The sequence below is a fragment of the Rhipicephalus microplus genome, chromosome 8, assembly GCF_043290135.1.
Source record: "Rhipicephalus microplus isolate Deutch F79 chromosome 8, USDA_Rmic, whole genome shotgun sequence".
In the NCBI taxonomy this organism is placed as follows: Eukaryota; Metazoa; Arthropoda; class Arachnida; order Ixodida; family Ixodidae; genus Rhipicephalus; species Rhipicephalus microplus.
This window is the reverse complement of record NC_134707.1, coordinates 40,661,402-40,687,387: the sequence shown is the minus strand read 5'-3', so window position 1 is coordinate 40,687,387 and position 25,986 is coordinate 40,661,402. Positions and strand designations below refer to the sequence as shown.

At 44.6% G+C, this 25,986-nt stretch overlaps 1 protein-coding gene across 6 annotated transcripts in view; it reads left to right on the top strand.

Moving 5' to 3' along the window:
• Positions 1 to 24,123, top strand: part of LOC119165358 (anoctamin-4-like) — a 96,831-nt gene extending 72,708 nt beyond the window's left edge. For 5 of the 6 annotated variants that reach the window (XM_075871623.1, XM_075871622.1, XM_075871621.1 and 2 more), the window contains 10 exons: positions 142 to 253; positions 886 to 940; positions 5,277 to 5,371; positions 7,847 to 7,995; positions 9,159 to 9,311; positions 10,113 to 10,165; positions 14,640 to 14,824; positions 15,585 to 15,690; positions 16,809 to 17,014; positions 19,724 to 24,123. In XM_075871623.1, coding sequence (XP_075727738.1) covers positions 142 to 253; positions 886 to 940; positions 5,277 to 5,371; positions 7,847 to 7,995; positions 9,159 to 9,311; positions 10,113 to 10,165; positions 14,640 to 14,824; positions 15,585 to 15,690; positions 16,809 to 16,991 — 1,091 coding nt within the window. In that variant the 3' untranslated portion in view covers positions 16,992 to 17,014; positions 19,724 to 24,123. The remainder of the gene's footprint in view (positions 1 to 141; positions 254 to 885; positions 941 to 5,276; positions 5,372 to 7,846; positions 7,996 to 9,158; positions 9,312 to 10,112; positions 10,166 to 14,639; positions 14,825 to 15,584; positions 15,691 to 16,808; positions 17,015 to 19,723) is intronic. The other variant, XM_075871620.1, reaches the window with a different exon arrangement.
• Positions 24,124 to 25,986: the final 1,863 nt, after the last annotated feature.

Sequence of the window (25,986 nt, the reverse complement as noted above, 5' to 3'; positions counted from 1 at the left end):
ACATACCGGCGCTTTCAATACTGGCTAGCTGCAGCTGCAGAATTTATCAAAGTTACTTTTTGTTCTATTACGGACAATGCTGTCTCCAAGCTGTGCTCTAGAGCTTATCTCAAAGTGTTCTACAACTGTGTTTACTTCCAGAACGACCGAGGACCCAACGGGAGTATGAAGACAGCTTCACCTTCAAGATGTTCCTGTTTACGTTTCTCAACACCTACTCTTCACTGATATACATCGCATTCTTTAAAGGAAGGTATGTTAGAATGGGCTTGTTCTTTTGGACAACCTCCAAAACGTACATACGATTCTTGAGATGAGAAACATGCTGTGGCTCAGACGTCATACCATTCTTCCGAAGCAGAGGCATTGCACTGTAGACGGCTTCCACCAGCCATCACTGCATTCTAATGACTCAGTGGACTGCGGACTTTTTAGCAAACCACTAGCATGAACGGAACTTTGTAAATAGTATACTCCGTGTATGTGGCTGTGTGCGTTATGTGTTTATCACTGTTATGCGGTCCCCTCCTTCTTTACACTTCTTTCACTATCCCCCTTCCCCCTTGTGCAGAGTAGTACGCCAGTCATGCTAAACTGGTAGGCATCCCGCCTTTTCCTCTCTTGTTTTCCTTCCTGCAGTACGTATGAGGTGTTTTTCTTATAGTTATAACATAAACTGCCCTAGTTGATTTGCCAAGTCGTAAAGAAGGCAGGTTGATTTTAAAATTCAAACGATGAATATTTGAGAGCTAGCATTTATCGTTAGTTTCTTGTTGCTAGTTTCGCTTTTTTTAGGCATATGCATTGAAAAGTCTGCCAACACAGAGATGGCCTATAGCGACTTATCAAAAATTCTCGCTCATAATCAGTATTTCTGGCATTTAGGTTCTCTGGGCATCCGGGCAAGGAGGGAACGCTTTTTGGATACAGCTTGGACAAGGTATGTACGCTTCGACTAGATCTTTTTCTCGGCATAATGAACAAGAATGGCTAGCGGTTTTTATTTGCAGGTTTAAGAGAATTTTATTTCCAGATATGTCTTACATAGCTTATGTGCACACAGAAAGAGGGACAATGATGATCAGGTGTATGTACAGTGCGAGCTGTTATATACAGTGAAAATGACTTATTTGTGTATGCAGTGATGTACACTGCAAAAATTGTTCGCTGGTGCAATACCTTTAGAATTAGTAAGTGTATTTGTGGCTTCAATTTCCTTCTACTTTGTGGTCACCAAAATACCTCGTTACTGGGATGGTCGATTCATCTCGCCGAGTGGACCACGAAAAAGTACGGCTGTTTTGCCAAACAAGTAACACGGAAATGGGACATATGGAGCTGTAACTTTAAACATTTTATTCGTAAAAAACGTTTCAAAAGCCGATTGAATTCATGACCGTAAAAATTTTATTTCGAATTATCAGGACAAGCAATGAGAAAATGAATAGACGTTTCGCCAGTGATGCAGCTGGCATTCTCAATGTTGTCTATTTGCGTTATCAATGATCGGGACATAATGACTGGTACTTAATGGTCTGTGCTTCGGTGTAAAAAGTTCTGGGGTGTCATGCGCACTAGGCCGAAATAGCATGCAAACCTTCTTTTGCAGTGTTGACTGCAGAAAACCTTCAGTGCCATTAAGTAAGCATGTAGGCATTCCTATAAATTTTTCGTTGCCTCTGTGAATAGAAGGCCAATGTGCGAATGTCTTGAAGCCAGTGGAGAGCTGAGGCTTTCAGAGAGGCAGTTAGTGCTGGTGAGGACGAGCACAACGAGAAAGAGACACGGATACTTGGGCTAGTTGGTATTGGTTCATATTTTAACTGAATAAAGGCATGCACTCAGACAAGGACACTAAAACAGGAACTATTGGTCTGTCCAATTTCCTGTTCTAGTGTCTTTGTCTGAGTGCGCGCCCTTATTAGATTAAAGGAGAAAGGGGCAGTAGACAAATGACGCGAGTGTCTAGTGTGTGTGACTTGTTCCACCCTTCCTCACCAGCGCTAATTGCATTTTCATTAGGCATCAGCAAGCCCACATTGCTACGCTGGTATACTACATTTGTCACGGAGAATTCTAAGGCCATGGCAAAATAAACGTTTTGACCTTTACTAATTGATAGCTGCTGCCAGATTCGTGGAATCTTGGAAGGAGCCACCCGAGCATGAGCAGGATTCCGGTCGGTCGTCTTCCTTATTCTAAACCTGGCTCTCTGAACAGAGTCCCATACCTATTAGTACGGGGAGGGAGCTTGAAGGACAACAGGATTGGAGTTATTGCTTGTGGCTTCGTAGATGTCGGGTATGGTGGTCATTCACATATGTTTGTCACGAGTTGCCAACATTTGATCATAACTACAGAGCTTCGATTCCTCCAGCAACTACTTTAGCAAATTTGCGGCTCACGAGACAAAAGTAATTCTTCGCTTGAGAATCTGGAAATGGAAGAAATAAAAAAAGTACAGGACCAGAAAGCAGCAGATTCAGATGCCTCATCACTGCGAAAAGTTCTAAAAATAAGTAAATCTACTGATAAATCAGCGGCCGTGGTATCAGTGGTTCCACGACAGAGCTCGTTGAACATTGCTGGATGGCAGAACGTAGCTTCCACTTAAACAACGTGATCTCGCTGGCTTGGGTACAAAGGTGAGCTAAATGAAAACTCTTGGAATCGTGGTACATCCGTTGTGACACGTCGGCTTGCACCAACAGCCGCGTCCCTCGACCGGAAGTTTACAAGGGCGTATGCGACTATCAGTGGATTGGGCGAGCTCTGTTCATTTGTTGCCAATGCCACCTGAGAATGCCACCTGAGTAGGTGGCGGTACGTCTGGGCTATTTTGTTAATACATCAAAAGCTCTTTAATTTGGCACGCGTAATTTCAGGAGATCCGACAACTGAGACATGCGATCTAATCCCGGCCCGTACATCAACTGTTTGATGACTTCAAATCATCGTTAATTCGGACAATATTTGCAGTATATCTGGTGCGAAGGGAGGCAAATATGAGAAATAAACGAACCAAAATAGTGGTCCCGGACAGGCGAGACGGCCACGGGCCACAGTCTGTGCAAGGCGTCGTCACTATACAAGATTGCATTGTTAGTACGTAACAAGGTGTGGTTTCAGAGCACGTTTCGGATTAAGATAGGCATCTTGACTCACGTTCGCGTTGTGAAACGATTAGAAAACCACGAAAATTGAGATTTTGCGTTCTTAGTTTGAGAAAGAGTAACTTTAATTTGAGTATTCCTAAGTAAATGAGATGGCAGTGATGCGACAGGCAATAATTTATTGTTTTCTTCATATTTTCGATATTTCAACCTTTGGTAAATTTCAACATTTTTGCCCATCCCACGAAATCTACTACAGTGACTTCCACTGTATTTGTTGTGCTAAATTGGACAAAATATTTTACGATTATACTCGTACCGTATTAAAAGTACAATATGCTCGATAGAACGCGCACAACTTCGCTGCAAATTGAAACGTGACTAACCTTAATCACAGCCTGCTGTCGAGACACATTTTTTTCTGCAAGCGAGACGGACTGGTGCATTCCTAATATTTGACAAATCTCGGGTTGTGATATGAAAAGCGTCCAGTCATTTACGATCGGTGTTGTCCTTGCTTTTCCGCACAATCCCAACCTTCCCCAGTAGCAGCTCACACTAATGTCAGATATCAGCTTCAGTGGGCCAGCAGCTTTCGTAACTTAATTGGGCGGCAACTACGCCATTAAGTGAAGCAGTGGATTAGCGAACGAGTACCCTCGTCGTTCAGCAGATGTGTAACTCTCTTACCGTTGAGTACGTTAGTGCCTGGCAGAGGGAACAGATGATAGATTTACCAGGTAAGTGTGAACTAATATAATGATAACACTATGTTCTGAGCCCCGAATTTCTTCCGCCAGTATGTCATGTGTGAGAAAGAAAGATAGCAGAGAGATAAAGATGCAAGGAAAGGCAGAAAGGTTAACCAGGTACACGTCTGGTGTGCTACCCTGCACTGGGGAAGAGATGAAGGGGTGAAAAGAGATAGGAGAGCGGGAAGAAAGGTACACACAATCACGAGCACGCTAGAGGGAGCACACATAGTCTACAGGCGGTCGCTCAGGTTTGTTGTGTTCAAGTACAGTAGCAGCGCTTCAGTCGCTTTCTGCGCTATCGGGCGTTAGTTAACTGCATGATTATGACAGTGAACAGTTCTTGCGCACACTTAATGGTTACAGGCTGCGCGCACCCGATGTCATATAAAGGTGTTGTAGAAACTTGCTTAGATTGTTAGGGCATTTGGCAATTTTACTTCTCTTTGATGTCTTCTAAAACAGTGTGAGTGTTTATAGTTGGACTATTTGTTGATCTCTTAACTTTTTCCTGCAGACAAGGAGAAAACGTTTACGCAAGCTTGAAGAACTTGTAATAAATCGATATCGCCCACCTTCAAACACCCATGTTGTTATCAGGAATCGCGGGGATTATGATGACAATTGACAACGTGCTGAAATTATCTGCAGAGCTTTAATAGAACGGCAGCTAGCAAGATATTAACACTGTCACTCATCTTGAAAGTACATTAAGGTGAAATTTCTGTTTTCCCTTCTTGCGATGAAAAATATTTGAGCAATCGTTGAAAAGGGTACGTCACTGGAGTCAACGTTTGAACAAGTGGACTTGTGTTCGTCCGCAGTGCAGCTCCGCTTGCACACAGACAACTCCTTTTGTCGAAATGGTTGTTCTCGTCATAGAGTTTTAATATTAAACTAGAGAGGGCTTCGGTGCAGGTATCGATGAGATTTGAAACGCATGGCACTTCAATCAACATGGGAATTATCAGTATTACACGAATTTGTCTAAACTTCGCTCTTAAGGCTCTGTTTGGCTGTCTGGCTTGCAACCACTTTGTCGCGAGAAGTTCAGCGAATATTCAGCAGTTTCACTGCACTACCTTAGTCGTTTTGGGCTCAAAATTTCATGTCTGCATACTAAGTTCCCAATGATCCAGTCTTTCATCTGGAACACCAAAACACAGCCCTAAGTAAAGACATAAGTGCGTTAGAAGCCTCAAGCTTGAAGATTAGGCAAATCTGAGTACTATACCATTATTCCCATGGTGGCTGAACGGTCGCCATGCGACAGTTGCCTCTAGTAAATGTTTTAGGAATGACTATAGTTCTTGCGAGATTCCCTGTTCGACAACTTCTCGATGATCTTGCGTTACTGCAGGACTCCATCTTTGCGTTGCCTTCTCTTTAAATTTCGCTTCTGTTTTTCCAGTGTGAAGGCGGATGTCTGTACGAAGTGTGCGTTCAGCTGGCCATAGTCATGGTGGGCAAACAAGTCATCAACAACATTCAAGAAATTGGACAGCCGTAAGCTTTCCAGTTTCATAACTCTATATTACAGTGTTTGCCTTTCTCGTGGCAAATGTTCTTTGCTAAAGGCCCCCAGTCTTCAACTACATGAACGTTTTGGAAACAAGGTCACATAGGCGTTTGCTAGATGATTGGTCTTCCGCGCCTCAAAGACACCACTGTCTTTCTTGACCTTAATTGCATACGCGAGTGTTTTAAATGGGCGTTACTTAGCTGAGCTTTCTGTGAACGGCACATTTTGTTATTACCTTGCTGTCCAGTATGTTGTCACCGGATTAAGAGTCCACTTTTTATTAGTGACAACACCTTGTTCCATCAAAAATTACACTTTTGCTGAGTCGATAAAAAAATTCGGCAGAGCCCACGTACCTGGGAATCGACGTAATGCGAAGCATGCGGAGAGAAGGTGACCATGTTGCAATATTTTTATTGTGTGAAACGTCCTAAAATGACGCTAAATATATGTACAAACGTTGCACGTACAGACATATGTTTAAGAGTTGCAGATGTTTATATAACCAGTGGTTTGCACTTGCGCAACGATGCCAACTTAAACATACGTATTAGCAACGCCAGAAGCTGACATGAAGTGCTGATGCTCGCTAGGAAGCTGACCCTTAACGCTGCCCCATAAATTAACTTCAGCGCATGTCAACTAACCACAATTGACGTTAACCCGACGTGACGGATATATGAGAAAAGCACATGTGTAATCTTTAAAATATTGGGTAGGCAGCACTGCAACCACTATAAACATTTCATGAAGATTAACGTCTATTTGAAAAGTAGTTCCGAGACCTGGCGTAGCTCTGTGGTAAAATGCTTCATTGCCACGCAGAATGCTTGGGTTCGATACCAGCTGAGACCGTGACATTTATTCTTTGCATTCGTTGGTTTGACGCTACCGACTTCGGTTATTTCTTAACGCTCACACGTTAAAATTGCCCATGTGCGTTCTCGTCGTTCCTGCGTAGATACCAAGTGTCAATCACCTGTGGCACATACCCACATACCAGCGGCAGATACACGCCCATGGGTATGTTCCACTGTCTGGCGGGACTTGTTTGACGACGTACGTGACGGGATTATGACATTATTAAGGCCTTGAGCAGCACTTCATATCCGTCAAACCATCTTACCCTCTTAAGCTAATTTTGGTTCACGCCAAGTTAAGGGGGTGACCACGTAAGCACCAAAACGTAAACGGCTAGATAGATAAATATATACGCTCAACGTCGCTGAAGTTCGCTAAGAAATGCTTCGCATTTAGAATATTGCGGGCTTGTGGTGATGGCTAAGAATTTTATTACAATAACACATTAGCAGATAACATGTTAGATCAGTTACCATCATTTTTACTGCCTGTAAAGCGTGTTAGCCAAGCCAGTATTATCAGGTTTGGCTGCACGTAACATCATGCATCACTAAAAGTTCAAAGCCCAATTTGCAGTTTGCTAGTTCATCCTAGCTGCAAATGCGTATAAAATTAGCAGAGATACAAAGTACACCGAGCTTCCTTGCACACTGTAGTAGAAGATCCGACGCCCCTAGACCCTCATTTCGCTACAAGTCTTCAGTACTACAGGGATATTAGAAAAAATTATCCGCCAAAAATACTACGAGCTGAAGAGACGCTCCTGTGCCGTCTGTGGCTCGTGGTGACCTTTTCGAATGCTCATTCGCTTCAAATTGGGATCGCCAGCATCCCGACATGCGACAACTGTGGCTGCGCGGAGTCAATCGCCCATGTTTTCTGCGAGTGTTTTCGCTTCAGTGTGCCAAGAAAATGACTTCCGAAAGTTTTAGGTGGACTTGACAATCGCCAATTGTAGGAAGAAAGGGTCTTGGGACATTGGCTGAGACCGTCCTCGGCACGCAAGGCATTGAGAGCGTTGTTGCACTTCTTGCGGGAAAGTGGTCTCAGAGGCAGACTGTAGGCATGGGCGTACTGTTGTCCTTCTTTTTTCCATTTTTTTCTTTTATTATCTTGTTTATTACTCTTACCCCATTCCCCAGCACAGGGTAGCCAGATGGTCTAAGAACTAGCTAAAAAGTTACGCAAACTCCAGACCAACTCATACACAAACTTACACAGGCTATATGTATTCTACCCCACAGCATAAATAGATATATATGTCCGCGGTACGGGCTATACACCAACTCTGTTTCACATTACGTGGGAGTGTACGCATTACGATGAAGAATACCACAACATGTACAACACAGGGGGACAATGGGCGGCACTGCCATTCAGTTCGGCCTTTGACCATCCGCTGTGGCTGGTACAACGGGCAGAGATGATTTTAAGGGCCAGCAGAGCCCTGGAATAGAGGCGACGTCTGTTTGCAATGCTCCTCGTTACGCGCAAATAAATGTTCTTTTAGGAAGTTGATCTTTGTGCGGCGGCGTGCACATCAGGGCTGTCTGTGCACTTCTGCGGTCGTGCTCAAGGTTTTCTTTGCGCTATTGCAGTCTGGTGATGAACTGGTGGCGTTCCTGGCGACGGGATCACATGACCCGGGACAGTGGCGATCGCAGGGGCTCCGTGGCTCGCTGGGAGGCCGACTACGTGCTAGCCCAGTGGCACACTCTCTCCCTCTTCGACGAGTACTTGGAAATGGGTGAGCTTTACCTCTTTTTTTTTTCGCCGTAATAACCCTTTTTTGAAATTGTAAAGTTAGTTTTCCTATTATTCAGGTTGGACAGCTAATGGCGGCTAGTCACTGCGCAGGGACGTAGCCCAAATTTTTTTTCGGGGTGGTAAGGGGGGAGACCTCCTTATTTTCAGGAAGGGCGCCCCGTCGGAATGGTCATTTTTTGCTCTTTATGCCATGCCGAAAAATATTCCGGATGGGGGGGGGGGGGGACGACGTAAAAACTGACGTAAAAAACTGACGTAGCAACTGACGTAAAAATTGTAGAGTCGGCTCTCTGGATGTAAACACTTGTAACAAATAAGCCCCAGCACCTTCAACTATGGCAGCGTCTCCACTTGATGCCCGACAGCTGCTGCCATTACTTGGTGGGCAAATGTGCGGCGCAGAGAAGCGCACTTCCGAATTACGAAAAGGGTTGATTGCCCGTCAGTTCCATGGCATTTGCATAGTCGAGTTCTATATTTAGTAGCCTGTTTCGTTTTGTGACAACCAAAAAAGACAACCTTGCTTTCAGGCTACGCCCACGGAAGAGACCTACTTTACCTGTTATGGAATAATAATTCGCGCTCGCAGTCGAGATATGTGTGTGGCAAGAAGCTCTTTCTCCTCATTCTTCTTTTGTAGCTTTATCGCCAAAACTATGATTTCAAGAATTATAGACCGCGTTAGGGTTCAAGTATTAAAACTACAAATAGAAGAAACGGTACGCACCCTTGTAATTTTGATACTAAAGTTATGAATACCAAGATTCAACATGCGCGCTTTTGGGGTTCTGGTAATAAGACAAAAAGAAAAACGAGAATTTGAACACACAATAGCTGTAGGAACATTTTGCAAGTGTTTGTAAATTTATCGAAACTTGCCTCAATACTCGGTTCTATTCCCATCTATTACTATTGAATTGTACTGAATTATGTCTTAGAAGTTATTATTCAAATACCCTAATTATTTTGGAATCTTTTATTATGTCACTGCAGCTTTGTAAAGAAACTTAAAGTCAATGAATGTTTTTTTATTCGCCAGGGTACCTTAATTTTGCAGCTCCACCTATACAAAATAAGCTACTTTACCGTTACCTCTTAGGTTCCTGTATCCAAGTCTGATGTCTTTCTTGTTCTATTGTGCAGCCATCCAATTTGGCTTCGTCACTCTGTTTGTGGCTGCATTCCCGCTGGCACCGCTGTTCGCGCTTCTGAACAACATCGTGGAAATCCGCCTGGATGCGTACAAGTACACCTCGCAAATGCGCAGGCCACTTGCCGAGAGGGTACCAAACATCGGTAAGCGACGACGCCACGTTGTATCAATCGCAATGGCGCCGCATGCCTTTCGTACACTTTCTTCGCTGTGAAATGTGTATTCTGGCTGCGGTAGGCACCAGGTTGGAAAACCTCAGGTTTTAAGGCCGAAGCTCCTTATCGTCCAGGGCAGTTCATCCCTCCGGCGTATCTAGAACAGCATATCAACAGACAGACAGAAAGTAAAAAAAAAATACTTTCGTGTGTATACTTACCAATATTAGGTTTTTACATGCATACATACATACATACATACATACACACACACCTACATACATACATACATACATACATACATACATACATACATACATACACACATACATACATGCCCCGCCGTGGTGGTCTAGTGGCTAAGGTACTCGGCTGCTGACCCGCAGGTCGCGGGTTCGAATCCTGGCTGCGGCGGCTGCATTTCCGATGAAGGCGGAAATGTTGTAGGCCCGTGTTCTCAGATTTGGGTGCACATTAAAGAACCCCAGGTGGTCAAAATTTCCGGAGTCCTCCACTACGGCGTCTCTCATAATCATATGGTGGTTTTGGGACGTTAAACCCCACATATCAATCAATCAACACATACATACATACGTACATACATACGTACATACATACATACATTGGTGAACGTATAATCTCAGTGCCTACGAACTGTGCGATACAGCCCACGGACACTGAGATTATTTTCATCAGTGCATATTTTTCTAGATCCTAATATATGAATCTACAGCATGATTATCCTGAATAACATTGTCTTAATTTTTCATCCTTCTTAACTGCATGCAGGGGCCTGGCAGGTGATACTAAAAGGTGTGTCCGTATTCGCCGTCATCTGCAATGTAAGTCTTTCACCGAGTGCTTTACCACTTGTTCCTTTCTTATGTTGTGAATACACGATGCGTGCATCATCGGCCGTAATGGTAAAACATAATCAGAAATAGATTACAAAATAAGTGAGTGCATTGTGAATGCATTGTTATGGTCACGCACTCCTGTGGTCGATAAAATTTTGTGGCGGACTGTATAACTTATGAACGCGTCAAATTTAGTTTTATGGCAAGCTTGTCGCGACACTTCCCGCACAAGAAGGATGAGCTGAGAAGGTGATTCTAGTTAAAATTTGTAACACGTCATCATATTTAGAGACTAAGTAAGCATTCCCTTAATAAAAGAAGAAGCTAATCATTCTACCAAGTTACGTAAGAGAAAACAATCTCAATGGATTCGTTACGTATTCAAATAAGGTAACTTGAAGGAGGAAGCCATTTTCTCTTTTTGCTTCTCAGCAAGTGCATTCCTCCTCTCTCACACCTGCTTCAGCTTTCTGCACCTAAAGTGGTTTAGTTTATATCTCTTATTTATTTATTTGCTGCAATAATGTTGCGGGAAACCAGGGGGTAAAAGCTGATCAATCAGCTTCAGAGTGCCCTGGCCTTTTCGCACGTATCTCTGCGTAAACTGTGGTGACAAACAACAACAACAAAACTGCCCGCATACTATATTGCACATGGCTAATCTACATGCGGAAAAGAAGCGTGCTTGCATAGTGTTACGTTTGGTCCGGCGATTCGTCTGGGCAGACGACATTGTGCGTAAGCCGGTCTACTGGAATGGCTCTCAATCCCTTCGGCGCCCAGTCTTCCAGACGGCGTTGAAGATTTCGGCAATTACCCAGACCATGCGGCAAGCAAAGGCGAGTTCCTGACTTTCAAATGCGGGCCCTTTCGTCGTCCCTTCGAACAGCAGCGGTGCCTGATGATCTCAGCGACTCATCTGGCGACGGGGAAGCTGTTGTGACTGACCGACGCCAGAGCTGACGGGGGAGCGGCGCTCTTTTAATCCTCAATCAAGTACCCGACCGGCCGGCTGCCTATGCTCGTCAGGCATTGTCCGTGCTAGCCGGAGGATGAGACGTCGTGTCACCACGACGCCGTAAACCGTTCTAGAGAGAACAAAGACAGCATCTTCCTTGGAAGAGACCGTGGCGGCCGCCACAAATCACCCCGCTAATTGAGCGAACCGATCGGCAGACCCTTTGATGTATGCTGTCAGGATCTTGGGACCTCTCGACTTGCGGCACACACACGATGAGGAAGAGCCCTGCTGGCGCCACCTTGCAGTGCAGTGATCACGACTCAATATTGGACGTGCACGTGGGCCGTGAATGCTCGTCCACCTCACCTGTTGCGTGTGTGATTGGTGTTCCACTCGGAGAGGAGGAGCCCGACAGGGCTTAAAACGACGCCGCCGAGTGCTGGACGTCGCTCTGAACCATGTAATAGTTCAACCACCACGCTCGTCGTTTGTGAAAACATTAACCATTCTTTGCTGTAAATATGTGTACATAATGCCATAAACCTGTTTGTTTTCGTATCCTCTTCTTGTCAGCGTTCGTTTCCTCCACCCGGTTACACCACGCTACCACAAGAGACCGGGTAGACCCCCATCCGCAACAACTGGTGGCATCGGTGGGATGCCATCATCAGCAATTTCCTGCTTCCGAACCTTAACAACTGGTGGCAGCGGTGGGATGCCATCATCAGCAACTTCCTCTTTCCCATCCCCAACAACTGGTGGCAGCGGTGGAATGCCATCTTCAGCGAACTTCCTTCAACTTTAACAACTGGTGGCAGCGATGGGATGCCATCATCAGCAACTTCCTCCTTCCCATCCCCCACAATAGGCAACAACAATAATCTTGGAAGAACTTTTTCCCTGAGAGACAACGAAAACGAAAGCAAATAGACGACGGTGTTTTGAAAGCCAGTTCATGACAAGGGTGTTGTGGTAAACCATTTCCATAGTTCTCTAAATGGTGTTTTTGTAATGCTATAAAGCTTCTCTCAACTAATTTTTGATTGATTGATTGATTGATATGGGGGGTTTAACGTCCCAAAACCACCATATGATTATAATGAGCGTTGTAGTGGAGGGCTCCGGAAATTTTGACCACCTGGGGTTCCTTAACGTTCGTAGCTTGAACCGAAGCATTATTATTTGCCCAAATTGCACATCTTCCAAGATCTGAGGTAATGCAAGCTTTCTGCCACCTCCCCTTGTTTACGCTGCTTCCTAGATCAGTACTTCCTTGACCAAGCGTCGACGCCATGTGACGACATCACGCGACGACACCTTACATCATGATGTCACGATGACGTCACAAATGGGGCGATCTGTTGCTTCGTTATGACGTCATATGACGTTGCCATCACTGGCTGGCGTCATTCTTGTTTACGCCACCGATGGCCAATTCTCACTATTCATAATACAGGCGTTTAACGCTACAAGGCTGCGTCATGATTATGAGAGGCGCCACAGTGGAGGGTCCCCAACATTGCAATCACGTGGGGATCTTTAACGTGCACCTAAATCCAATTACACAGGCTTCAAATATTTTCGCCTCCATCAAAATTGCGGTCGTTGCGGCCGGGATTTGGTCCTGTAACCTACGAAACAGCAGTCGAGCACAATAGCCGCTAGTCAACCATGGCAGGTAATTTTCGCGTTTGATGAAGGATGTAAGGCCTCCGGCCTTCAAACAAAGGTTGTTAGAGGTTGCCACCAGAATTGGGCATTTTCAATGTCTAGCCAAACATTGAAACATCACTGGGTATACACTTTTGCGATAATGCAGTATTTTATTGTTGACAAAGGTTTCTTTTCACCACTCCAAAAAAAAAAACTGGTGGAAAAATACTTAGCGCGTACAAATGTGGGAAAAATCGCTCGAATGGTTTAAGAATCGAGGTAGACAAGATATATGCTGAGCATTTACGAACATCAAGGGGTCTCAAAAGGATGGGAACACTAAAAAGAAAGTTGCAATAAAACTAATCGGATCAAATATTTTGGCTTTCAGACACATCGCTGCCTGTACAGTGATTTTTTTTTATTGAATTAGAAGTACAGCAGGCCAATACTTTGGCGCATGCTGGAGGGACATTACGGCGAGGGAAAGGAAACGAAAGACAGAAAAATATAAACACGCGAAAACAGCGCCACACAAAATGAACATAATGTGTAAAAATAGGCCGCAATCACACCTAGGCATCACTGAAATTCACAAGAAACAATGTTCTTTTTTTTTTTTTGAGCGCTGCCATAAAATCATTTGACTCAAATACATCAACATCAAGTGAATTCCACTGACTCACTGTTTGACGAAAAAAAAACGCACTTCTGAGCATTTGTCCGAACAAAAATTGGCGCAAGCAAATTTTAGTCACTTTGTCCTTTTTTTTTTCTCGTAGCGGGCCTACATATCAAAGAGGGCAGTGCCATAATTTTTTTAGAGCAAGTGTATTGTGCAGTGGTACCACGTGGTAAATTTTCCTGCTCGTTTGTATTGTCTCTTTTATAATTTGTTACGTTATTAAAGACGGAGAATCTTGTCTGGCACATTTTTCGTATCTAAACCGCGCCACTTTATTCTGTCCTCCTGACACTTTTTACTACTGATAATTTCCCTCATTCTCACGTTTAGATATGAAAATCGCTGAACTTCTTCAAATGCACCAGACTAGATGAGCGATAAGAGTGAGCTTGGGTTCAATGAACAACCACGCATGTTCGGAATGGTATCGCAACCAAAGAGGTTACAAATATCCAATCAGCCCCGCGCCCTGATAGCAGCCGGACTGGCAAAGCTCGTGCCCCAGTTCATACAGTTATGGTATTTTCCGGCAAAAGGTGAAGTGTTTTAGTTTCTTGGCATTGTTCACGAATCAACTAATAAAATTTATCGTTTATCACTGAGGCCGTGCCCATTTAAAAATGGCTGCCGTGGCCAACACCCTTTCAAGGTCACGGCTTCGCCCACAAGCAATCATTTTTACTCCAGAAACTCCTTCTGAACCTCCTTGAGCACAACCCATCGTCGCTTTCATTCTTTCGAGATCTTATTTTTAATCTTGAGAACCTGCCCCGCCGCGGTGATCTAGTGGCTAAGCTACTCGGTTGCTGAGCCGCAGGTCGTGGGATCGATTCCGGCTGCGGCGGCTGCATTCCCAATGAAGGTGGAAATGATGTTGGCCCGTGTGCTGATTTAGGGTGCACGTTAAAAAATCCCAGGTGGTCAAAATTTTCGGAGCCCTCCACTAAGGCGTCTCTCATAATTATATGGTGGTTTTGGGACGTTAAACCCCATAATCAATCAATTTTGAGAACCTTCCTGTTCCCTGGGTAGCAAATCGGACATGCGTCTTGTGAACTTTTTCATCTCTTCTTCCTCATCCTTCCTTCGATTGACATTTCTGTTCATTTTTACTTTAACATTCGTGCAATATAAGCACTACGGTGAACACACATTCGCAGGCGTTCCTGATCGCCTACACGAGCGACTTCATACCGCGCATGTTGTACCGCATGGTGCACAGCAAGGGCCACAACTTGCGCGGATTCGTCAACTTCACGCTCTCGTCGTTTGACACGAGCGATTTCGACGACGAGACTCGGCCGGACAACGCCACGTTGGACGGGATCGTTGTACGCCAGTGCAGGTGAGGTCACCACCTGTGCGTAGACCCGGTTAAATGACCGAAACCTTTACTGAGCCAGATTAGATAGAATGTGACATTTCATTATGGCTCATTCGCAAGGGATAACTTGTCCAATTCGCTCATCAGGCCACTCGTTTTCCTGAATACTGTAAGAAAGCGTCCCGATTCGCGCACTTAACAAAAAGATGCTATTTTGCAGAAATTTCATTATCGCGAACTGTGTATGGTGTCACCGTCACACCCCCCATATGAGCCTAAAGCTCTAATTATGACTGCATAAAGAAACAAATCTACAATAAGTGTTTGAGGAAATGCGAATGCATGTAAGTCGGTAAATAACAAATGAGCAGGGTTTTTTTCATTCAGTCGTAAGCTGAGCTAGTCAGCAACCTTTTTACGGAGAAACGTTTTGCTAAATACGAACCAGCGGAAGAAACAGGTGATTTGCTCCTGTCCCCTCATTAATAAAATAAGTAGCGTATTCAATGACCATGGTACACAGGCTCATCACGCTGTGATGTTAGCAGTTACCGACGAAGTAATTCAGTATAACTTCTCCGGTGATGCTGTAAGTACTTCTATAGTTCAATATGTGTGGTTAAATGCTCGACGAATTGTTTCACCACAAGGAACGTGCCTTAGGTTGCATAGCACTCATAGATCTAAAATCTTTGCAACAGTACCAATTGAATGATCTGAATGATTCAGGAGTTCCTGCTATTCTTGAACTGAGCAATATGATATATTCATTGCGGTGCAGGTACCTGGACTACCGCGAGCCGCCGGGCTCGGAAAGCGAGTACCAGCTGACTCTGACGTACTGGCACATATTCGCCGCCAGGCTCTTCTTCGTCGTGGTTTTCGAGGTACGCTTGTTTTGGCACGAGCCAGTGTTAGGTGCAACCGTCGAAGTTCAGCAAGAATCAATGGAGAAGATGATTTCAGGCTGGTCACATTTATCTGCAAGCAGCACGTGAGCGTACCATTCCGATAAGCAATCGGAGACAGCGAGACATTGGTTGATATTGATGTCCCCGACATATCGATGCACCAGTACATCGTAAGCTTCAGTGTAGAGGGAAATTCCTTATTAACGAATGCCGGTGAAACCAACTATTCATTTGTATAGGCTTCTTTTTAATCTCCCACCGATGTGCCATTGGACCCAATGTTAACACGTTTTTGTTTAAAGGACTTGGTGTAGAGTGAAATTCCTTATTAACGAATGCCAGTGAAACGAACTATTCAATTGTATGGTCTTCTTTTTAATCTTCCACCGATGTGCCATTGGACTCAATGCTAACACGTTTTTGTTTAAAGAACTTAGTGTAGAGTGCATTAAAGTTCTATGAATATAATTTTTGACACCATGCCTTTACCGTCATAATGACCAAACATTTTCTTGAAAATGGGGTACAAACAGCGCTTTTCTAGTTGAGGAGCATGTCCGATGTGACTCTCTCGCGTGGAGACGTGCACAACTCTGTTTACAGAAAACATTGTAGTGAGCTTCCCACTTCAAGTAAACTAAAAAAAAGAAAAAAAGAAACTGCTGTAGAGGAAGTGCCAAGAATTTCAGCTAAGGAAGCACTGATGTACTTGGAAAACAGTGAAGTCCTTCGCTGACCAGGAGAGTGTTGCGCCAGAGAAGGTTCGTGGGAACTTAGAAATGGTGACTCAATTCATGACTACTGCTGTCATAAAAGCACACGTGCAGCAAAACATTACTGCATTCTTCAAAACAGGTTAAATAAACCGATATCCGAATAAACGGCTTGCACATAATAGGGCTCGAATTTTATTTCAACAACTGACGTTTCCTTTCTCTCCTGATAACGGTTTGCAACGTCACCATTTCAATTAATCAAACATTTATTTTGACGAAATTTTCCTGGGTGCCCGGAAAATCAAGTGAAGTTGTATCAAGTGAACTTTCATTGAGTATCTTAGGTTGAAACATGCTTTCTTGCCTGCATGTGTCCAGCACGTGGTCTTCTTCATAACTGGTTTGGTGGCAGCCCTGATACCAGACGTGCCCAGGTCGGTACAGCAGCGAATCAAGCGTGAGCAGATCGTGGCGCAGGACATTATCGCTGGACTTGACAGCGGCCTGCAGCCTCAGCCCTGCAGAGGCTCCAGGAGTGGCTCCTCAGCACGCAGCAACTAAGTTCGAGAGCATTCTTACGCTCGGTGCGACTGTTTTACTAAGAATGCAGTCATACTTATGAAGGCGAGATAGAAAGTTTAGACGATTCTGGAGCAGGTCAGCGATTCTTGCTGATTTGAGCCGAGTTTGGGAGCATGACTCTTTGATGTGAATACTATGAGAGAACTCACACGGAACGATGCTTTGCAAGGCACAGTTTAGTAGCATAGCTCTATAACAATGTGTGAGTTTGAAAATGTATCGAAGGATTTCGTTCTTCCAAATATGCATTCGTTTTGTTGTAGAGTGGATCACAGATGCCTTAAAATGGCCGTGCAAGACTTTTTTATCATGGTCAGAAAACGCTACCGATCGATAGTAGAGGCTCCCTAGAACACGCGTGCCGAATAGAGCGCAGCGTGAGGCCTGAAATTCACAATAAATTCTCAATGTTCGCTAAAACTTGCTTGCTTTTCTCAAACTAAATTACGGAAGGAGCTAAAAATTCACTCGTCACAGCCATTTGATCAGTTATTGGCTGGTTTGAACGTGGCGCACTCGGTCGTTACGGAAATTGCCACGGGAGGCCGCCACCTTTCCACCCGTGTGCGTATGATCGTACTGAAAAGCCGTGCCTTTTAAGAAAAAGAACTTGAGAAAAAGTGCTAAACGTCACCAGATGCACGTCACGTATTTGCTTTCCCCTTGCCGCCCCTCCTTCGTAGCTTCCAGCGCTTTCGTCAGAATGAGGGAAGACAGAATGCAATTGCAAAGTGCGACAAAACTTTGTAACTCAACTTGTACCGGATGGATTCGAAAAAATTCAGCGGTGGCGAATAGGTGAGAAAATAAGCTCCTTTAGTAAATATACTACTTGAGTACGTAGAAAAGTAATGCAGGGCCCCTTTAAGCAGTCATCGGACACTTTTCCAATAGGAGCATCACAGTTATCTTTCGGGTAACCTTTTGCTTGGTCTGAAAGTATATCTTGTTAAACTGCGCGGAACCAGACGAAAGAACAAGGAAAAAATGTTTGTCGATGTGTTTTGCTGTCAAGAGCTTTTATAACACTAGGTGAAAAAGACAGAACACCACTGCACTAGTGGCTCAAGCGAAGACCCATCAGTGGTCAGCAACCATCAGAAGTCAGGAACCATCGGCAGACAGGAACCATCAGCAATCAGGAACCACAGCAGGAAGGAATTCAAACCATGTTTTGCTAGTAGTATTATTGTGGCTGGACTTCGCTAGACTATGCTAGACATGTCACGACACTACCTGTTATACGATGTTGGGACTTTAGTCACGTGACCAGTCTTTTCGAGTCCCTTGGTGGGAACATGTCAAGTGGTTTATGGCGGGAGTGCATCGTGTGGCCGCTACACGATCGCGGGCGCGTCGCGTTGGGACAAAAGAAATTAAAACGCTCGATGTGCTACCGTGGGGCACCCAGACGAAGAACGGCTCTGTACTTGCAACTGAAAATTGATTCTGGCAGGCGGGTCGTGTCTGGATATTACGCGATTTATTGTAGTTGCTGTCACGTGATTCAGTGTTACGTCATTCTTATTGGCGTGACTACATTATGCGGGGTCTTACGTGGTGTTTAGTGCCTGTTTGTTACGGTTGTGCTAAGTCATTTTAGGCGCTCTTCAAGTTTGTTCGTGTCGTTACGCGATTTTATGCCCGGGACAAGTCTTTACGTAGTGTTACGTCATATTTAGGCGCGTAACATACTCGTCCATCATAGTTTTTGTATTGTGCGATAGATAGGTTGGTGCACGTGTTGCAGGACCACAGCAGGAGTTGAAGAGGGTGAAGCGAGTGCATACCGGTTCGTGTTGCTGATTATTCCTGTTTGCACTACCCGGCGAAACGAAGAGCCCGAAGAACTCGATCAGCTTTTAAATACGGATGGAATGGTGCAAAGGGGTAGCAGTACATATGTTCTATTTGTTGCCCTGTAGTGAGACTACATAGCTAAGATTATATGACAGTAGCAGACATCACCACACACTCTTAAAAAAAAGGTAGTGCCGCTTATAACTTTCGAGGTAGTAAATTGATTGATTTTGGGGTTTAACGTCCCGAAACCATGATATGAATATGAGAGACGCAAGAGGTAGTAAACTGCTGTCACAACGTTCACTACATAAGTAGTAATTGCAGGTAGTAGATCGCAGACATTTACTACCTCAGAAGGTTTCTGGGGTAGTAAATGTATGTGGTCTACTACCTAAAAAGGTAGTGCTACTTACTAACTTTTGAGGTGTAAAGTGGTCTACTACCTGCAGTTACTATTTAGGTAGTGAATGTTGTGACAGCACTTTGCAACCTCAAAAGTCAGTAAGTAGCAATACCTTTTTTGAAGAGTGCATACCAGCCAGCACTTGTCAACCACAGCCAGTGTTTGTATCACGTAAATAAATACGGTAGGTGTCATGGAATGTATGTCATGTGATTTGTACAGCCATGACGTATCAAACTTTGTGAAACCTGTATGTCTTGTCCTGCGTATTCAAGTGCATACGAAGTTAATGAAAGAGTATAAAAACAAGCCATCATCACGACATAGAAGAACAGGTAGATACGCTCAAAAAATCGTTGGTTGGACTGGAGATCCTTCCCTATTAATAAGGGCAAATGAACGCAGGCGAGCACTTCGTCTAGTTTCGCAGTGATTACCAGGATGCACTACCATAAGCTGTAACCTAATCACGTAACCTAATAAGTCACCCTACAATTCCTTCCAGCTGTTCGAAAGAACGTCGCCTTGACGTGGGATGACTTGGAAAGGAGTCGTTGCTTCAACAGACGGCTATCTTGGTAGTAGCCCGAACTTTTGGCGTCGCTGAAACTACACGTGTATTTCAAGTGCAAAGAACTGCACTTCTACGAATGGCGCAGTGCCTATCCTCGCCAAGTGTTACGTGCTTTGAACAATTCGTACTTTACTGATGTTCCATGAACGCTTGTTGCGACTTTGTTTCACTCCCTACATGCATCTCGAGCCGCAGCTTTTTATAAGCTTGTAAGTTGTGTACCCAGCAGTAGTTCTGAACGACACCTTCTGGGTCATTATGTACACCTGGGGACCATACTGCATCTGTACCTGAGTCAAGTGTTCAGCGTGGCGTTCAAAGAGTGCAGATGGTTGTTTGTGGGCACCACAGTCCCTGTCAACACTGACCAAGAGGAGTGGAGGAGGAAAATGGAAGGGCAGGTTGGTTACCAATCACCAAGCGGAATTTTTGAGGAATACTGTGGAGGGTCGTGGCTTGCAGGAACTCTTTTATTTTCCAAGCAACATTGTACCGCCTTCAGTTCCTGGTATGTATACTGTACTTTAAAGGGGCACCATACAGCTGGTACTGAAGACTCATTAACCCTATGGGGTCAAAGAAGTGAATTAGCTGAACAAACTGAACACAAACTGCGCAGTTGTCTAAATATTTGGATGCTGTTCATGCATGATTTAATTGTGTATAAGTCACCTGCATCGCTTTCTATCCCTTGTCTTTTGTTACGCTGTTGTCTGTAAAATAGTTTAATTGTGTGAGTTTGAACCTCATATCATGTTCATTCGACCTCTAACACGAGGACGTTGTGTAACTGATCGTGTTTAGGAAAAGTTTTTTTACAGTATGTGCAAAAAAACGAAAGTTTCATGACATTCCAGTAATGGGCACATATACTTCGACAATTTCTATGTACCACGACCAACATCACTACTTTGAAAGAAAGACATCATTGCTCTAATATACATGACAATGCTGGCATACGTCAGTGTACACAAGAAGTCATGCGATATCATAATACAATGAATGGTATAGAGATACAATAGATGCAATGAAACATAATTGCTTACAAACGAAATCATGAATAACTAACAACTCAGCGGGCACTGCTTAGCACCACGTCGGTAGAAAAATGAGTTTTACCCTTTCGCGTTCAACATTGATGAAAGGGCACGACCAATGCCGCAGAAGCTCGTGCTCCCCGAGGAAGAAAAGCTCCTCAGAGAAGAATGTGAGAATCTCTCGTCTCATTCTCCCCAGTACTGGCCACAGAGCACGCCTGCGGCAATTGGCGGTTATGGCCTCACATCGGTTTCTCCAAAGGCTGAACAGCCCCGCAACTATTAAAAGAGCGGAGAAGTGGCCACGCCGAAATCGGCCATTCGACACGAAAGTTCGCCCACCCTGTCCCCGTAAACCAGCGTGAACCGCGCGCCAAAAAAGGCGGGAGACCACACATTCAATCGTCGCATGTCGGTTGGTCTCGACCATGACGCAGTTGGGGCGAGTGGAAGTGCGAACTACCAGACACCACTGCAACTGATCTCGCGTGGGGAGCAAGCCCCAGCCCAGCCGCCAGACAAAGTCTCTGAGATCCTCTGGCAGCACTGCTGCAGTAATTGATTTCCAAGCGCGGCTCATTATTGATTGACGATGCTGGGGCACCAAGGACGGCCATTGTGTCCACCACTTTAGAATCGGCCACCTCTATCTCTGGGCACGTAGCTTCCAAACGTTGATGAAATGCCATAAGGGCTCGATACAAAATGGTAATTCAGTTGATTGGGGACCCTGGTTAATTTTGCTAGCCGGTAGTAGGACGAGTAGTGATGGCTTCAAATGGTAGCGAGCCAGTGTCTGAGTGGGCATACCATCGTTGCTCAGTATTCGCAGTAATGTGCGGAGACACAAGGTAGGAGCCATGACGGAAACGTCGGGAAATGCAAAACCACCTCGATCATGGAGTTGAGCCGGACGAGACAATAATTCTGTGCCACCATACCAAAAAAGAAAATGAACTGATGCAGCTTTGCACTTTCTTAAACACGTGGAGTGGTGGTTTTACAGAATGGCAAAGGTACCAAAATTTTCCGTGGTAAACCGTTTGAGCTAAGTATCGGCGTTGCAAGAGGGGGATGTCGAAGTGTCTGGCTTCTTTAACTTTAACGTTCTTTAACTCTTTTTTAAAGAGTTTGTACTATAGATGACCAGATGCTGACCTGTACAATGAATGCAGAGAAACTAATGCCCAGTATTACAATGTTAGCAGACCACTGTAAAGGCAACGTGATTCTGATACGACCGTTAGGGTTGCCAAAAAAGAAATACTGGCATTTAGAAAAGTTTAACCTTGCAACAGATATAATACCGAAATGATGGAAAGTATGAAGAACATGCTGCAGCGACTGATCGTTAAGAACGTATAGAGTAATATCATCTGCATATGCAGTCACCTTTAATTGAGTGTTACCGGGTAGGGGTAAGCCTCGAATCTGTGGGCCACGTTCAAAGGCCTTCATACAACATCTGAAGAAGTTTACACCGTTGAACTGTGAGATTGTGTCGGTGCCACAATTGGAACACACTCAAATGACCCTGGTGAGGACTCGGTGAACAACACGTGAGCGAGTGAAAACATTTTTGAATACATCCGGCTGTATTGATTGTGTGGCGCCACAAGCATTCCTGCTTTAGGGGCTTTATTCTGCCTACGTGACGCCTTCGAGTCCATAGACACGGGCGCCTTTTTGGAGTTGTCGGATTGCCCACAGTTTATCATCGAGGCTGGGACTGACTCACAATTACTTTCATCCAAAACTAGCCTTCTTGAGAATAACGCAGCTGTAAGATGTACTCCAGTGACCGCAAACGAGTGCGTGTTTCTTGCCCCTGTGTCTCGGGCCGAGAATCACGTGGCACTGTTCGCTCCGTACTGGTCAACACCTGCAATACCATGACTGTGTGGCTTTGGCCCAGCGCTGCGGTAACTAATATTCTGGTCAACTGCAGAGTGCGTGCTTTCAGTAGTAACTATTATGTAAAACGTTTTCCTTTTCAGCAAGTTTAGGGCCTGAACAAATGTCTGGTGGTATTTGGTATTGCTGAAAGCGCGCCCAAGCGGGCTCACTGAGAACCAACATGTTCTGATGGTAAGCCCAGAAATAGTAGCTGAAACTGAATTGTTAAGCGGGTACTTACCCAAAATGTTCTGTTGTTTTTTTATATTTTCACCTCACGAGAAACGCCAAGCCCTCGAGGGCATAGAAAAAAACTCGTAGGCATGAGTGTGTCCTGAAAAATTAGTTACATATATTTAAAGGCTACGTTCAGTGCCTACTGTACGCTGACTTCCCGACAAGGTATAATTTTTTCGTGACGTGCTCGTGCAAGATATCATGACGTTCACGTGACTACTCCACGCTCCGTGGCTTCATTTGTGACGCACAAGCGGCCATTTTACATGTTGTGGCTCCTGACGCGATCACAACAAGCCTTACTGCTGAGTGCAATCATCTGAATTGACACTCTAATCTTACGTCATGCTTGATGTCAGTAAGCGTGCCACGCTGTACTCGATCTAATGCCAACATAAAGCATCAGCACTTCTTGGGCATTACGCTTGTTCAGAGCCACCTATCTAAAACAGGAGACAGGTGTAAGTACCTGGAAATCTCTCCCACTAATGTGAGTAGCTCCAGTTTAGCAGATGCATCAATGACAGGTTGCGTGAGCATAAAATGAAGTTGGAAAAAGTGCTAGTGATGTTTTTTTTTTGCACAAAATTGTAAACATCATCAATGTTTTCCTATCTTTGAAAACACCAGAGTATGCCCCGCCGCGGTGGTCTAGTGGCTAAGGTACTCGGCTGCTGACACGCAGGTCACGGGTTCGATTCCCGGCTGCGGCGGCTGCATTTCCGATGGAGGCGGAAATGTTGTAGGCCCGTGTACTCAGATTTGGGTGCACGTTAAAGAACCCCAGGTGGTCGAAATTTCCGGAGCCCTCCACTACGGCGTCTCTCATAATCAAATGGTGGTTTTGGGACGTTAAAACCCACAAATCAATCAATCAAAACACCAGAGTAATAGCTAGAAGCAAATGTGAAATTACTCGTGTTTAATAGAAGCAGATCAGAGTTTGGCCCTTGGCGGTGTGTGTGTCAGCCAGCCGTCGATAGCACTGTCGTCAAATCAGTTAACATATCTGCGCAAGACATGAGATTATCGGTGCATATATGTACGTATGTGTTTATATTATTATGTTGTTCCTTTGTCCATGTGCTCACATGACTGTGACACAACAGACAAGTGCATAAATGTTCTCTTGTTTCTGAGAATAAACTATGTCGAAAGTCAGCGCTCTGTCTGTCTGCATGTGCCCTCATTTCTTCCTAATATTTACGTGCGCCACAAGGAGACTTACTAAAGATGAGATACCAACAAGCCCGCGTCGCATTTCAGGTGTAAGTACCCCTTCAATCAGTGTAACGTTTCTTTGTTGTTGTTAATGACACCGCAGACGTTCCAAGCGATATGTGGCTGGGTATGGTGAACGTGCATGCTGATATAATATTTATGTGAGCAGAGACTTTTCTAGAAAGCACTTCCTTAAACCATAGCTGTGACGAGCACCCACACGTTTGGGACATCCATAAAAATCAATTTTGTTCTGGTGTGCCTCCCTCGGTACTTAGTAATGACAATTTTTATTGACCCTAACGGAAGTGCTACAATCGCTGCATCCCCAAGCATCTCGGCAAGGTCTTCAATATATCGTCCTAATTGGGTACCTGAAGCTATTTTTCGAAATTATATAGGCGTCAAGGCCACTGCTACAGTAAACGATTCAGGTCATAATTTAAGCGAAGCACTTTGTATCAAGAGTGGCCATTTTTAATCGCGAAGAGCGATGAAACACTACCTTCTTCCAAAACCGTACGCTTCCTCATCAGCCCATTCACGTATATGTAAGAATAAATGGACGAGGAAACATTCTTTTAGGTTTTCCTGCTGTGTTAGTGTTTTGTAAGAGCCCGCTAAAGGAAATGTTGTTTACGGGTTTCATGGATAGGAATATGTATTGAACTGAGAGAAAAGATAAGTAATGCTGCCTGCCTGTTTGCTCTCAAAATTTAGCCAATTAGGGCACGCTGAAAAAATGAAAGCTTAACCAACACCGACTAAATTCCAAGGCCGAAAGGCTGCCGCAGTGACGTCAGAGGGTGGAGGCCCAGTTACGCCGCGAACGCTGCGGAAAGCCGGTGTTTCGTTCGCGTTTTAGGAGAACAAACGCTCCCACTCTCGCAGCTGCTGCGACTTGATTGGGCCGAATAAAAGATGTGGAAAAAAAAGTCTTACTGAGCATGCTCAGTTGGGTAACTGGGCCTCCAACCTCCGACGTCACTGCGGCAGCCTTTCGGCCTTGGAATTTAGTCGGTGTTGGCTTAACTCAAAAATTGGCCCCACATCTGCATGTTACACTGCAAATGTCGTCGAAAGACGATACTCTTGCGTCTGGAGAGAGTGAACAAAACGTTTATTTTATGTTCTGCGCAGGATAATTGGTTCAGCGCAAAAAAAAAAAAACAGCGGAGGCGAACGAGCGCATCATGCCCCGTCACAAGTGAGACATGAGCGCTATCTGGCAGTTATCTTGGAAAACTAAGCGCGCGGCGGGCGTGCCCGTCTTGGAGGTGATAAGGTGTAGAACGCAAGGCGACGGGTAGGTGCCACTACCGTGTCGTCTTAGCAAAGTGTTGGAAACACTTGCCTTTTCGTGCAAGCATTGCATTGTAAGTGCAGTGTGATAAGCGCTACGGCCCTTAAAATTACTTATGTATGCCTTTTCTAGTAAAAAGAACACACATATAGAACATTGACATGTTGTTACAGTGCCTCACATATGCGAAATAGTTGCTTTTTAATTGACAATCGCTTAAGTATAAACGCTGAACCTTGAGCAATATTGGTGGACGCTGTTGATGGGGTTGACAAACAGACAAATGTACAGACAGACAGACAGACAGACAAACAGACAAACAGACAGACAGACAGATACTTTTGCGTTGAAGATCTCGAAGAAAGACTATCGTTTTAAAACACTTACAAAATGTCATGCCCCGTTTTCCCGGTCCACATATAGGCCGAGTCAAGCCCACCGTGGTTTTTCACTCTCGTTGCGTGTGACAAGGCATGGGTTATCCCTGCTGTTCTTTGTCC